General features: G+C 37.3%; 1 protein-coding gene and 1 pseudogene across 1 annotated transcript in view; one reads left to right on the top strand and one right to left on the bottom strand.

The window, feature by feature from the left end:
• Positions 1-4,051: 4,051 nt before the first annotated feature.
• LOC113430976 (histone H2A type 1-like) lies at positions 4,052-4,457 on the bottom strand (annotated as a pseudogene).
• A 2,712-nt stretch (positions 4,458-7,169) lies between these two features.
• The window catches only part of BCHE (butyrylcholinesterase), a 188,705-nt gene continuing 180,136 nt past the window's right edge, over positions 7,170-15,738 (top strand). The window contains exon 1 of the mRNA XM_087965276.1: positions 7,170-7,250. Within this exon, the coding sequence (XP_087821402.1) occupies positions 7,229-7,250 (22 nt within the window). The 5' untranslated portion in view covers positions 7,170-7,228. The remainder of the gene's footprint in view (positions 7,251-15,738) is intronic.

Here is a 15,738-nt window from a genome sequence, read left to right as displayed (position 1 = left end):
ATTGGTTGGGAGTCTTGGTCTGTGTTTATTGGTCTCGGAGTTTGCTGTGTTCTGCTTGATTGGTGTCTCTAATATCTTCTGTCTGTTTTTTGGCTCTTTTTTGTATCTTGATTGGCTGGCAGCATTGTGTTGCTTTAATGGAGGCCTTTAGTGCAGCTTGGCTTCGGGTAAATGGACGGCTATCATTAGTTAGGAAGCTGGGTTTCATCTGGGTGCCTGGTTGGGATGTGTTTGAGCTGGAGGTATCAGGGGGGATCTGTTTGTGCCCAGGTGTTTGCCTGGCTTGTGGTGTGGAGATTTTTTTGTTTGTGAGTGCAGGCTTCCAAATGATTGACAGCCTGGTGGAATCATCTCTTCTATTCATGCTTTCTGGTCTTTTTCAATCTCTATGGCTTCTCTGATGATTCTGTGATTAGGGTTTTCTATAGTGGCCAGGTTTTTGGTGCCATTGAAGTTGATGCTATGACCTGTGGCTTCCATGTGTTGGACTAGTGAGGAAGTGTGTTCCAGCTTTTTGACTGCATTTTTGTGTTCATCCAGGCGGGTGCTTATTCTTCTATTGGTCTGTCCAATGTATGTGGCCGGGCATGATGCACAGGGGACTTCGTATATGCCTTGGTTTTCCAGGTCAATTTTATCTTTGGGGTTGCTAAGGATGGCTGCTATTTTTCTGTCTGTTTTGAAGGCAGTCCTGATGTGATGTCTGTGTAGTACCTTACTAATTTTGTCTGTAGTACCTCTTATGTAGGGCAGGACAGCTGTTCCATAGGTCTGTTCATCTTCTGGGTCTCTATTATGTTTCAGTGTGTTTTTGTGGATCAAGCTGGTGATTTTGCTTTTGTGGAAGCCGTTGGCTGTCAGTACTTTAGTCAGGGTGCATAGTTCAGTCTTAATGTGTGTCTTGTCTGCCAGGCGTTTGGTTCTGGTAATTAGTGTTTTAGCCACGGAGTTTATCTGTGCTGGGTGGTGGTGGGATTGGGCGTTGAGGTAGCGGTTGGTGTGGGTTTTCTTCTGGTATATGGTGTGTCCTAGTGTGCCATCTGTTTTTTTGTAGATTAGTACATCTAGGAATGGTAGTTGTTTGTTTGTTTCTGTTTCCATGGTGAACTTGATTTTGGGGTGTGCGCTGTTTAGGTGTGTTAATGATAGCCGTCCATTTACCCGAAGCCAAGCTGCACTAAAGGCCTCCATTAAAGCAACACAATGCTGCCAGCCAATCAAGATACAAAAAGAGCCAAAAACAGACAGAAGATATTAGAGACACCAATCAAGCAGAACACAGCAAACTCCGAGACCAATAAACACAGACCAAGACTCCCAACCAATCAGGATGAAGAAAAAACCATTCTGGCACAGCAATAGGCTGCCCCAAATTCAAATCTGAAACCACTGTAAAAGTCTGACTCACAGACGGACACAATACAGAAGCCTGATGATGGCAGATGAGATTCTGCTGAAACGTTGCTACAACTTTAAAAGAACAACTACAATGCGTGGGAAAATACCAACCAAGCCGAACACCATACATGTAAGTACCGCGAAAACTTAAGAAAACATATATATATATATATATATATATATATATATGGATCTTTGGTTATTCGGGTTTCTCCCGCGTAAGATTCAAAGTACTTTGAATCTTACGGAGAAACATAACCAAAGATCCACATAAATACCGAGAACCTCAGAAAACACATATATATATATATATATATATATATATATATATATATATATATATATATATATATATATATATATATATATATATATATATATATATATATATATATATATATATATATATATATATATATATATTCTTAAGTTTTCGCGGGTACTTACATGTATGGCATTCAGCTTTGTTCGGGTATTTTCCCATGTCATTGTAGTTGTGCTTTTAAAGTTGTAGCAATGTTTCGGCAGAATCTCATCTGCCATCATCAGGCTTCTGTACAGGGTTCTATAGGGTTTTCTATAGTGGCTAGGGTTTTGGTGCCATTGAAGTTGATGCTATGACCTGTGGCTTCCATGTGTTGGACTAGTGAGGAAGTGTGTTCCAGCTTTTTCACTGCATTTTTGTGTTCATCCAGGCGGGTACTTATTCTTCTATAGAAGAATATATATATAATCTTCATTCCAGGGGTGGGATATTGACCAAAAACCACAATTCTTTCCTTTTATCCGAGGAGTCCAGATTGATGATTTCATGGTGCCCATTCTCAACATAAAAAAGGAAGCTGATGTGGGAATGTTTTAAATAACTAATCAAAAGCTCCCATTGCATGACTTCACTATTCATCAAGACCAAGCCCAGAAATAGAATACCCCATCAAGTTTATTCCTTTCTTTGTAAATACTTTATGGCAAGAATTTTGCCAGAGAAAGGCTATAACTTTCTTACCTACTAGGTCAGGGGTGTCAAACTCATGATGACACATTGTTGTCACATGACATATCCACAACTTTTCTCCCTTCACTAAAATGGGGATGGGCGTGGCCAGGGTATGACTCGTCCAGCCCAAGGAACGTGAGTGACACTCCTGTACTAGATATATCCTGAAAGTTTCTGGGGTGGGGCTTCCCTGAACCTCTTCCTCCTCCCCCGTACAGTTTGGGATTGCTTGGTCTCCTAATCCAAGCCCCTGTCTGGGAAGACTGTGTTGTCAAAAATCTTCACCACTATTCTTGCAGGTAAAATAAATTGTAAAACAGATTCTATTCCTCTAAAATCTATAATTCCTGTCATAAACCTGGAAATACAGAATTGCAAAAACAAATGAGAAATTTTGCAGCATTGATTCTGCAGCAATATGCTATGTTGCTTCCAAAATGGTCTATTAGCAGAAAGGCTAGTCATAACTGAGCTGTTTCCCAGCTAATAATAGCATTGCATGACAAAAAGTTATCCCAATTAAATCTCACATCTTTTCAGCAACACTTTAAAAGACCTTTTTATGGCCTCTGTGAATTTATCCATTCTCACTCACTACAGCAAAAAGTGTCTTATCCATTATGCCTTTAATGCAACACTGGAACTTTCTCAGGCTATTCTGCAGAAAATCATTTTCTAGTTTAGCAATCTTTTAGTGATGGGGAAGAGCAGAAGGGTACATTTTTGGCAGCAAGAATGGCAATGGGCACAGCCATATAATACATACTGTATGAGATGGAATATTCTTTTTGTTTTCCCAAATTTTGTAGGGAAATAATATTGAAAAAAATAGTTTTTACACTTATATTTAAGATTTCTATAATCATTAGCTTGTTTCTTCAAAAGAGTAGAAAACCATGGATGTGCTTCTTTTTTATTTTTTATTTATTTTTGCAAGTGAGGTACATTTTTAATTATGAAGTCATTATAGAAAGGGTTTGTATTAGATTAAACTAACAATAAAGAAGAATTTTTATCAATTCAATGACAAACATGTCTGAGATGAGGAACTCATCTAAAGGTACATGAAGTAAAAGCTAAATAATTCCCCACATCATAAAAACTAAGACTATAAATGCAAGGAAGAATATAACTACAGTTCTATTTCACAATCATAATCTTTATTGCAAGTAAGTAATTTTAAAGTGCCTATCTGGGGGCAAAACCTTGATGAACATCAAAATGGTTTTGCCAATACCAATCATTTTACTTACTGTTGAAAAAAACAGGAAAAAACCAGGGATGGGATTCTACTGGTATAACTACCAGTTCTATCTATTAGCGTCACACACATATCTGAAGAGTGCCAACCTGAGGATAGCCAGGTTAACATAAGACATCCTCAATGCTTTCTGCAACAAGATTCATACAACACTATAAATGATGATCACTAATACTTAGTCTGTATGGAAATAGTATGTGCCACTAATTCTCCAACCCATTCAGGACTAAAAGCCACTTATATTAGAGCTAGGTGGACATTGTTCATCTTTTGAGGACTGTGTGGCCCATATATAATTGGGGGATAACCAGTGGAAACTGCTACAAACAGAACCAATTTCAGTCTTTCCCTTTTAACAAGAGTCTGTTCTTGCAAGATAAGATGTAGAATGTAGAACGTTTCAGAATTCCTGCGACTGACCATCCCCTTTGGCTTCTTTTAACTGTGCTGTTTTCTTAGGAAGAAGAAGGGCATGGATGTTGGGGAGAACTCCTCCTTCAGGAATGGTCACATTTGTAAACAACTTGTTCAACTCTTCATCATTCCTTATTGCCAGCTGGATATGGTGTGGTCCAATCCGCTTCTTCTTGTTCTGATGAGCAGCATTCCCAGCAAATACAGTCAGATTTTCCAAGATGGAGGCCAGGACACTGAGACTCCTACACTTATTCTTTCAGCATAATGGCCCTTTCTTAGGTACCACTAAATTTGGGACACAAAAAACTGCAAGCCAGCTTTTTTAGTCTTGGAGATTCTGGCAGTTAGTGCAGGCTTTGGATGTTTCTTACCACACCCAGACATTCTGGTCTTCTTATGTTACTCTCTAATGTCTTTAGACAGCCAAATACTTTGTTCTCCATGGATGTGCTTCTCATATTGGCATTTAGAAGCTGCTCTGAGAGTGTTCAGCTGATTGTTTTGCTTAAGCTGATATTTGATTCTGCTTTTATAAGAATTCATATTTTGTAACTCAGTAATGGCATCAAGTTGTGCCAGCTTCGTGCTGTATGATGTACTAGGGTTGTTACTTTTGAAAACACTGTCTTCATTTTCTTACTTGTACAAGAAATGCCAGATGGGCTCTCTCTCTCTCATAATACTTCTGGTAACAGTCCAATAACACCTATTATTTTCAAAACTTGCTGGTCTTACCCCAAGAAAAAGAAAATGAATGTCTTCCCAATCATTCAATTTAAATCATCACAATTCTAGGAATTATCATTTGAATTCCAAGTGCTGTTCCTATAATTATATGCTGCATTAACTACATTCACAAGTAAAGAAATAAAACACATTACTAGAAAAGAAGGAAGTGAACACAATTAGCATTGTGATGTAAATATTAAAATGGAAGGATAGTAACATAAAATTGTCTGAGATAATAATCAGAATATCCTCTTTATCAATCTTAAAAGAAGTTATTTTTCAAACAAACTATATACAGCTAGAAAGGCTTCATTTCATATATGATATAAGGAAATAGTAATAGTTTTATTTTACCAATAAAACCACATGGATAGACAAAATAAAGTGACTAAGACAATGGTTCCCTTAGGTCAGATGGCACTCAATATATATGAGAAAAAAGCTGGAAATCTTTAGGAGTAATAGTGGTGTTTATGAAAAGCTTAAATTGAATATTTTGGGTTACCTAGTTCTGATGGCTGACATGCAGAAAATTTGAAATTGCAAAAACAGAATTACACAAAGGTGGATAGATTAACACTTGAAATAAAGGAGAAGGAAGAAACAGAATATTTTTTGACATGGGATTCGTTTTGCCAATGGTTAGCTAACAGAAACAGAAGTTAGAAACTTAAAAATTTAAGAGAATAATTAACTATACAATGATGGTTTATTTGTATGGATAAGCAAATATTATTATTATGTGATTATTATTAATGCTAAAATATTATTATTATTGTTGTTGTTGTTGTTGTTCAGAATCAACTCAGACAATACACTGTTCATGCAGATACTGAGTTTTTATGTTTACTAAAGAAAAATGGAATATATTAGATATCAGAGAGCTAGAATAGAATGGAATTGGATACTTCTAATCAGAAAACTATACCTTTTATGATTTAGAGCTGAAAAGCAAAGAAGAAATGTGTTGCTTTCATAGTCAGGAAGCAAAGACAATAACAAAGCAAGTACTTGCGTACAAAGAAGTCAGTGACAAAATAATATAACTTTGAATTCATTGATGTAGAAGAAATGGATGCCCAATATGAAATCACGTCCAATATGAAATCAATAAAAATGTGAAATGAGATGATTTGCTTGTGCTTATGGACTAAAATATCAATACTGGAATTATTTATGGAGGAAAATAGAATAGTCAGAGAGAAATGAAACAAGGGAAAGGCTTCTAAGTTTCTTTCAATCCATTGACTTCTTCATTGCTAAAACAATCTTCAAACTGACAAAATTATGCTTGTATACATGAACAGCACCAGACTGGGCACACAGAAATCAAATTGCTTATATTGTTGGCACAAGAAGATTGAAGAAGTCAGATATAATAGTAAATCTGTGACCAGGATATAATTATCCAACACATAACAAACTGCTCATATGCAAGTTTCAAATTGAATTAAAATAGCAAAACAAAGCTGTGGATTTCCATGGTCTTGAGCACATACCAAAATTTTAAAGAGAACTTTAGATTTCTTTTTGAATTTGATTTAATATGTCTTATTGTTTTTATGTATGTGTTTGTTTTAGTTCTGTATCCTGACCAGAGTTCACTGGAGTTGGGCAGCCAATGTATTTAAATAACTAAATAAATATTTGACACTTGAGAAATAGGATCATGATTTTCTGAAGGAGAGAATTTGAGAATGTTATCCGCATTTAGGAAAGGTAGCTGCAGTCAGGCAGAAATGTTTTCCACATACATTTATTCACAGGCATCCAAGTGAAGCTTAATTTAGGCTTGTTCACAATGGCCCATAGGCATTGATGCACACCTATGCTGCAAGCAGGTATAAGGGTAAATGTAGATTGCAGAAAGGCCAACATGCATAACTCCCAAATCTTAACTATGTGTTGTATGGAAATCCTGCATGCTGATTGGTTGACCCAGGTGAAGACAAGGCACATTGAAATGACATTAACATTTGCAGAACTAGATATGTTACCATCTCTGAATGACAGATGCATATATTCTCTGTCGTGCAGTGATGCAGAAGTCTAACCCAACTTTGAGTGTTTCAGATGACTGTGATACTTGAGCTTCATCCTGGGGGTTTCAAGGATGTCCTGATGTTCAGAGACAGCCCCAACTCACTTGGGCTCTTGGCTTAGAAAAAGCAAATGCTAAGACAGAATGGAGAGGGGTGTTTGGAAATATGATAAACCACCAACATACAGATAGACAAATGGAAGTGACATCTGGAGATTGGCAGATGTTGTAAGCAGGCAAAAAGACTTTCATTCAGCTGCCAGGATTACAAACAATGAGCGTCATATCCTGATGGGAGCCCTGCCTAGAGCTTGGAACATTGTCAAGAGTTCAGCAGCAACCAGAAAAGAAGCAACCACACCAAATCAGCACTACACTCTAACTAATGGAAGAACTTTTAAGAAAAGGTAAGTGTTATATATGCTACTTTATAGACTGTGAGACTTTTGTTTGAACTGAATATTTTTAAACAAAATGTAAAAGGACTGAGTATTAAAGACACATGCATGTGAAAACATCATCCTGCAAAGATTAGAAGGGTGGAATTGACCCAGTGCAATAGCTTATTGTTGAGGAAAGTGTATGTTGCAATAAAATATTGTGTACAGATTTGTTCTGCTATGATCTGTCCAATTCTTGAAAAGCAAAATACCTTCATAGATGTCTGTGCTGTTGGTTCTGATATAGATAGGGATGGCTGGCGGAGTACAACTGTTCTCTCATAGACAAATATTCATTCACAGTCTTCTGTAATCTAATGCATAGGTAAAGCTTTAGTTCCAGTAAAGATTTTGTGCATTTAAAAAACATACTGGTTTGTTGTCTTACAGGGCTATGAACTGTTTTCTAAAAGTTTGCAGCATGAAACCATCCTTGGTGAAATGCTTGCTCTTCACTGTACTCAGTAGCCTGGCTGGCCTTGCCCTCCAAAAATGGAACAATCTTATTTCTTAATCTAAATAAGAGCAGTTCCTTAGAATATGGAACAGGTAGCTAGAAATCCAGATATTAAAATGTGTGCTTTCTATCATGCAAAATTCTCTGCACATTAAGATAATCAAATAGGCATTTCTTCACTATCATCACCAGAGAAAAGAAAATGTCTGATTCACTGGTATCATATTATGATTATTTCATTTCTGGGACAATATGTTTTCATCTACCTAGGTATTTTAATGTATCATGGTACCTTTCTGAGTGTATACTTTAATAATTAGTTGATTGTCCACCTTACTGCTTGATACCTAAGAATATGAAAAATAACAGTAATAATCTGAGTCAATGCAAAGGCAATGCAATAGGAAAAAATATAATATTTTGTTCTCTGGATGACAAAGTAAATGCATAAGAGAACTCACAACCAGAATATTAGCTCACTTATAATATCCCACTCATATTCTTCTGAAGCAAATATTGGGAACCATGAGAGATAATAATATATAGGCTTGACAAATAAGTTCCCATGAGTACTTTTCATTTTGAATCTTCATTTTAAACATTGAAAAATGTCTGTGACAATAGAGTGTATTTGTCTATATGCCCAAGTCATACTGCAAGGATCTTATGCCAACAGACTTTTATGGTGTATTAGGATGTTGATCATTAACATTCTTCTGGTATGTTATTTTAACACATGTTACAAAGGTTGAAAGTTTGTTGCTTAAGTCAGGTATAACTAAAATGGGGGAAGGAAGGAAGGAAGGAAGGAAGGAAGGAAGGAAGGAAGGAAGGAGAGAGGGAGGGAGGGAGGGGAGAGAGGGGAGAGAGCTAACATTAAGAAGAGAATTTGGGGATATTAGGTGTTGCTAGAAACAGGAACAAAAGGAAAAAACAAACCGCTTAAGTTCTGTATGTGTTTGGATCCATTGGATCCATCATGTATATTATACTGCATACATTAGGTATGCAGACTTATACAACAATAGAGTAGATTTCCACCTCTGAAAAAAATATACCTTCAATACATTTTAACCTTCAGCTTAAACTTATATATTTTATTTATGTATTTATTTATTTTTGTCAATTGCTTACAAGATAATAAGTATAAGTAAAAACATAGTTATGAATACATGGATACATATAAGAAAAATAAAAAAAACAAAAGAAACAATAGGACAGGGATGGTAGACACGTTGGTGTGCTTATGCATGCCCCATACAGACCTCTTAGGAAAGGGGTGAGGTCAATAGTAGACAGTCTAAGGTTAAAGTTTTTGGGGTTTGGGGAAGAAACCACAGAGTCAGGTAAAGTATTCCAGAAATTGACCACTCTGTTGCTGAGGTCGTATTTCCTACAATCAATTTTGATGCGATTAACCTTGAGTTTGCATCTATTGTTTGCTCTTGTGTTGTTATGGTTGAAGTTGAAGTATTCATTGACAGGTAGGACATTGCAATGTATGATTTTATATACTATACTTAGATCGGACCAAAAGCGGCATAGTTCTAGGTTTTCTATGTCTAGAATTTCAAGTCTGGTGGCATAAGGTATTTTGCATCGAGTAGAGGAATGGAGAACTCTTCTTGTGAAATATTTCTGGACTTTCTCAACTGTGTTAATATCAGATACGTAATGTGGTTTCCAGACTGATGAGCTGTATTCGAGTATTGGTCTAGCAAATGTTTTGTATGTTCTAGTTATTAGTGTAATATTACCAGAGAAAAAGCTACGTAGGATTAGGTTAATGACTCTTAACGCCTTTTTGGCTATGTAGTTACAGTGGGCTCTAGCACTTAGGTCATTTGAGATGAGTACTCCAAGATCCTTGACAGAGTTTGGATCATCAACAAGGTCTTGACTATTCAGCCTGTATTTTATTTTCTGATATTTTTTTTGCCAGTATGTAGGACAGAGCATTTATTTGTTGAGATTTGAAGTTGCCATTTGTTTGACCATTCTGATACATAGTCAAGGTCTTTTTGAAGGATAGCAGTATTGTCTGTAGTGTTGAATAGCTTTACATCATCAGCAAAGAGAACGCAGTTGCTCTTGATATGATCACAGAGGTCATTTATACAGAGTATGAAAAGTGTTGGTCCTAGAACACTGCCTTGGGGGTACAGAATTTGATAGGATGCTCCCAATTTTGACCATTTGTTGTCTGTTTGACAGGAATGCTTCTATCCAGTTATGCAGGTATCCAGACATACCGTAAGATTTTAGTTTTAGGAGTAGTTTGTTGTGTACCACTGAATCAAAGGCTTTACAGAAGTCTATGTAGATTGTGTCTATTGTTTTGTCCTGATATATATATATATATATATATATATATATATATATATATATATATATATATATATATATATATATATATATATATATATGTTTTCTTAAGTTTTGGGTACTTACATGTATGGTGTTCGGCTTGGTTCGGTATTTTCCACGTCATTGTAGTTGTTCTTTTAAAGTTGTAGCAACGTTTCAGCAGAATCTCATCTGCCATCATCAGGCTTCTGTATTGTGTCCGTCTGTGAGTCAGACTTTTACAGTGGTTTCAGATTTGAATTTGGGGCAGCCTATTGCTGTGCCAGAATGGTTTTTCTTCATCCTGATTGGTTGGGAGTCTTGGTCTGTGTTTATTGGTCTCGAGTTTGCTGTGTTCTGCTTGATTGGTGTCTCTAATATCTTCTGTCTGTTTTTGGCTCTTTTTGTATCTTGATTGGCTGGCAGCATTGTGTTGCTTTAATGGAGGCCTTTAGTGCAGCTTGGCTTCGGGTAAATGGACGGCTATCATTAGTTAGGAAGCTGGGTTTCATCTGGGTGCCTGGTTGGGATGTGTTTGAGCTGGAGGTATCAGGGGGATCTGTTTGTGCCCAGGTGTTTGCCTGGCTTGTGGTGTGGAGATTTTTTTTTGTGAGTGCAGGCTTCCAAATGATTGACAGCCTGGTGGAATCATCTCTTCTATTCATGCTTTCTGGTCTTTTTCAATCTCTATGGCTTCTCTGATGATTCTGTGATTAGGTTTTCTATAGTGGCCAGGGTTTTGGTGCCATTGAAGTTGATGCTATGACCTGTGGCTTCCATGTGTTGGACTAGTGAGGAAGTGTGTTCCAGCTTTTTGACTGCATTTTTGTGTTCATCCAGGCGGGTGCTTATTCTTCTATTGGTCTGTCCAATGTATGTGGCCGGCATGATGCACAGGGACTTCGTATATGCCTTGGTTTTCCAGGTCAATTTTATCTTTGGGGTTGCTAAGGATGGCTGCTATTTTTCTGTCTGTTTTGAAGGCAGTCCTGATGTGATGTCTGTGTAGTACCTTACTAATTTTGTCTGTAGTACCTCTTATGTAGGGCAGGACAGCTGTTCCATAGGTCTGTTCATCTTCTGGGTCTCTATTATGTTTCAGTGTGTTTTTGTGGATCAAGCTGGTGATTTTGCTTTTGTGGAAGCCGTTGGCTGTCAGTACTTTAGTCAGGGTGCATAGTTCAGTCTTAATGTGTGTCTTGTCTGCCAGGCGTTTGGTTCTGGTAATTAGTGTTTTAGCCACGGAGTTTATCTGTGCTGGGTGGTGGTGGGATTGGGCGTTGAGGTAGCGGTTGGTGTGGGTTTTCTTCTGGTATATGGTGTGTCCTAGTGTGCCATCTGTTTTTTTGTAGATTAGTACATCTAGGAATGGTAGTTGTTTGTTTGTTTCTGTTTCCATGGTGAACTTGATTTTGGGGTGTGCGCTGTTTAGGTGTGTTAGGAAATTGTTTAGGTTTTCTTGTCCATGGGGCCAAATCACGAATGTGTCATCGATGTATCTTAACCATAGTTTGGGTTTGAGGATGGCATTGGCCAGGGCTCTGGATTCGAATTCTTCCATGAACAGGTTTGCAATGACAGGTGACAGTGGTGATCCCATGGGAGCTCCTTCTATTTGTTTGTATCTTTGTCCTTTGTATATGAAATATGTGTTGGTTAAGCAGTGTTCTGTTAGTTCCATGAGGTGTTTAGCTGGCTGGTATTTATTTTTGATGATTTCAAGGGTCTCTTTTATCGGGACTTGAGTGAATAGTGAAACCACGTCAAAACTTACAAGCAGATCTTCTTGCTCCACGTGTAGATCTTTGATCATTTCCAAGAAGTGGTATGAGTTTTTTACATGAGAAGCTGTATATATATATACGTGTGCGTGTGCATGGTTAGCATAGAGAATATGTACCCACTCCCCCTCATGAAGGACATGTTAACCCACCTCTTGAAAGGAATTTTTTTTTCAAAGTTAGACCTACGAGAGGCATATTACCACATCAGAATAATGGAAGGGGATGAGTGGAAGACAGCATTTAACACCCCATTGGGATGCTTCCAATTTAAAGTGCTCCCTTTTGGACTGCAAGGAGCGCCTGCTGTGTTTATGCAATTGATCAACGAAACCCTTCATGAATTTTTGTATAAAGGAGTTTTAGTGTATCTTGATGATATTTTAATCTACACAGAAACGATGGAAGAACACATCAAGCTACTCCGTGCAGTCCTCAAGAAACTCTTAAACACTAAACTATATGCAAAACTATCTAAATGTGAATTCCACCAAGAAAAAATTGGCTACTTGGGGTATAGAATATCCTGTGAGGGAATAGAGATGGACCCACAGAAAGTAAAAGCTGTAATGGACTGGGACCCACTGCACACCCGCAAACAACTGCAAAGCTTCCTGGGCATTGTGAATCTTTATCGCCAATTCATTCCAGCTTTTGCAAATATTGCCCTCCCTATCACGAACTTGCTAAAAATGAAGGGGGGCAGAAACCCAAACCAAGGCAACCCCTTATCTGGACAATGGAATGCCAAGCAGCATTCGAGAAACTCAAACGTCTATTCTCAGCAGAACTTGTCCTTAAGCACTCAGATCCCAAACAACCTTTTGTCATCCAAGCAGACGCTAGTGATGTTGCAGTTGGAGCAGTCGTCCTCCAAAAGAATGAAAGTGGACAATTACAACCATGCGTTTATACATCCAAGAAACTGACGGAAATCGAGCAAAGATGGGCCATATGGGAGAAAGAGGCATATGCTGTGCAGTGGGCAATGCTCATGTGGAGACATTTCCTGGAAGGAAACCAAATCGCCTTTGAAGTATGGACTGATCACAAAAATCTGGAAGCCCTAAGAAATCCATGGAAACTCTCCGAAAAACAAGCAAAGTATGCTCAATACTTTAAATGGTTTAATTTCACTCTCAAATATTTTCCTGGGAGAAAGAACTTCTTAGCAGATGCACTGTCCAGAAAACCCCAATACAACAGCAAAAAGATTGAGGTTGTAAAACCGATGATCCAACTGACCCAACTATCAGCCAAAGTAATCACCTGGGCACAAGAGGAAAAAAAAATCATCCCTGATGAAGACACAATGACGTCAATATTTCAGGAGGCACTACTTAAGGATGACTGGCTCCAGGCTAAAAAAAATACTTGTTTACTCAAAGATGGACTGGCTTGGGTAGAAAACAAACTTTATGTCCCTGCAAGCCAGAGAACGGACCTCATGAAATGCTGCCACGACTCCAAAATAGCAGGACACTTAGTGGAGCTTCCCAAAAGTGCTGGAAATACTGTCATTTGGGTTGTAACTGATCTTTTTTCCAAACAGGTTCACTTTATTCCATGCCAAAAGATCCCAACTGCCAAGGCATTGGCAAAGATGTTTCTAATATGCATTTATCGCCTTCATGGAGTTCCCCAATGGATTATCTCAGATAGGGGTGTTCAGTTCACATCCAAATTTTGGCGGGCATTTTTAAACCTATTAGGCTCCACCCAGGGGTTGTCGTCATCAAGTCACCTACAAACAGATGGATCGACAAAAAGGGTGGGGGGACTTAACATACTAGCTTTTGTTTCACTAAATACACATCGATATAAGGAAGGGGTTCTAAACTCCCTTATCTATCCCTCTATGCCTGAGAGACCTTAGATGCTGCTTTGAACTCCTACCTTCATCACTTTTTTCATTGCAGGAAAGCCTGGTGCATTGAGGAAAAGCTGATGGCATATTTTGAACCAGATAAAGATTGAATGTTTCTTGAAGAAGAGAACCTAATAAAAATTCATATTTAAAAGGATGACCATGTAGTTTTGATACCTCTGCTAGAAAAAGGAAAGGAACAGCTTAATTAAGGATAGTTGCAAAAGAGATACTGTAGTAATTTGCAAAGTTTATTTGACAATTTTTGGCATTTGCAAATAGAAATGGTTAAGAAGTCCTGCCAAGAAGATTTGAACTTATAAAAAAGGAATAGTTGTTTAACTTGCCTTTGTAGTGAGCTAGGCTTGAAGCTTATGAAACTCTTTTAAGAGCCAAGAGTCAATCTCTAAAGATGGAATTGTGTGCTGTTACCCATCACATATTACTTGCAAAATCTCCAAAAAAGCCTTGTCAAAGGCAAGAAAAAAGTATTGAAGAAATATATCCTTAATAAAATAACAATAGACCAATTTTATTTACAAAACAGGAATGTGCTATTGTGAGATTAATGGAATATAGGTTCATGAGCAATCATAAGAGAGGCTCTTCAAATAAAGGAGCTGCTGCTTGGAAAAATATGAGAATAATCCAGAGTGAAAGATGACTTAATTGAAATTCTGAGGATATGACACTTCATTGCTCAGTGGTACAGAACATACCTTTCAGTTTTGATACACAAACTCAACCCCTCACATTCCCAACTAAAAGATCACACCACTGGAAAAAATAACTACAAGCTCTTTTGTGCAACGCTGAATTGCTTCACCACAACATATTTGCTGCCACCACACCACAATATCATAAATGTGTGGAAATGACAGCTACTAACTACAAATAACTAACTACAGATTACTAACTGCAAACTATATATTGCTAACAATAGATTAAACCGTTTAATGAACATTATTCATGGATGTCCTTTCTGATAATGATCAATGATGGATCAATTAAGAATGCACAAATGCATTTCACTGACTAGGTTATATGTTCTGAGCTTTTGATCCTTGTACTGAATAATATGTAATAATATAGGAAGCAAGCAGAAGCAAATAGCTTAACAATGTTCCAAACAGAGAAAACAGAGCACAGAAAACAACCAAACAAACAAATAAGGATCATCTTATTTGTTAATTATACTTCTGTTCTCCTCAGTCAACAGGATAAGAGGGCCAAAGCTTCTCAAACGGTGACTTCAACAATATTGGAGAGAATACTGTATACCTCTTCTAGCCAACCAGAGTTTACCAAAGAAACTATTAATTATCATATATATCTAAGTCTGGTCTACCAAGAAAAAAAATCCCATGCCATAATAGATTAGAGATTAATTGGAGATAGAGCAAGAAAATAGGGGGAAAGGCAAGATGAATATATAAATGGAATTGACAATGAGAGGGATGCAAATACCTTTCTAGACAATCAGAAACATCAAGGAGGAGCATGTAGAGACTACTACAGATTTAGTTCATTATATACTATAGTGAAGGCAAAGAAAGGGCAAATGAAAAAGCAAGTGGAAAATATGGAGGCCAATATCCTTGTGGAAATCTGTTCTTAAGAAGATTTAATATAGTCCTGTCTCTTCTCATTAAGTAGGCCAATAAATTACAGCATAAAGATCCAAGTAATTTAAAAAATTCTCAATGGTATACAATCATTTGCTGTGAGAGATAATGAGAGATAATTTGATGTAAAAATGGATGGCTTGAGTAAGGAAGGGAGCATAGGTATGGGCAATTCTGGGAAGAGTCATGACAACCAAGATCTTTTCTGACATGGAATTACAGGTAGTTCTCAACTTATGATCACAAATTGAGCACAAAATTTCTGTTGCCAAATGAGATATTTGTTAAGTGAGTTTTGCCCCATTTTATGACCTTTCTTGCCTCAGTTACTAAGTTGATAAGTTAGTATCCCAATTGTTAAGTGAATCTTGCTTCCCCA

The sequence above is a fragment of the Notechis scutatus genome, chromosome 4 (assembly GCF_049901735.1).
Source record: "Notechis scutatus isolate UNSWTSFEM ecotype Mainland chromosome 4, rNotScu1.2, whole genome shotgun sequence".
NCBI classification, from domain to species: domain Eukaryota; kingdom Metazoa; phylum Chordata; class Lepidosauria; order Squamata; family Elapidae; genus Notechis; species Notechis scutatus.
This window is presented reverse-complemented; position numbering and strand designations above follow the sequence as displayed.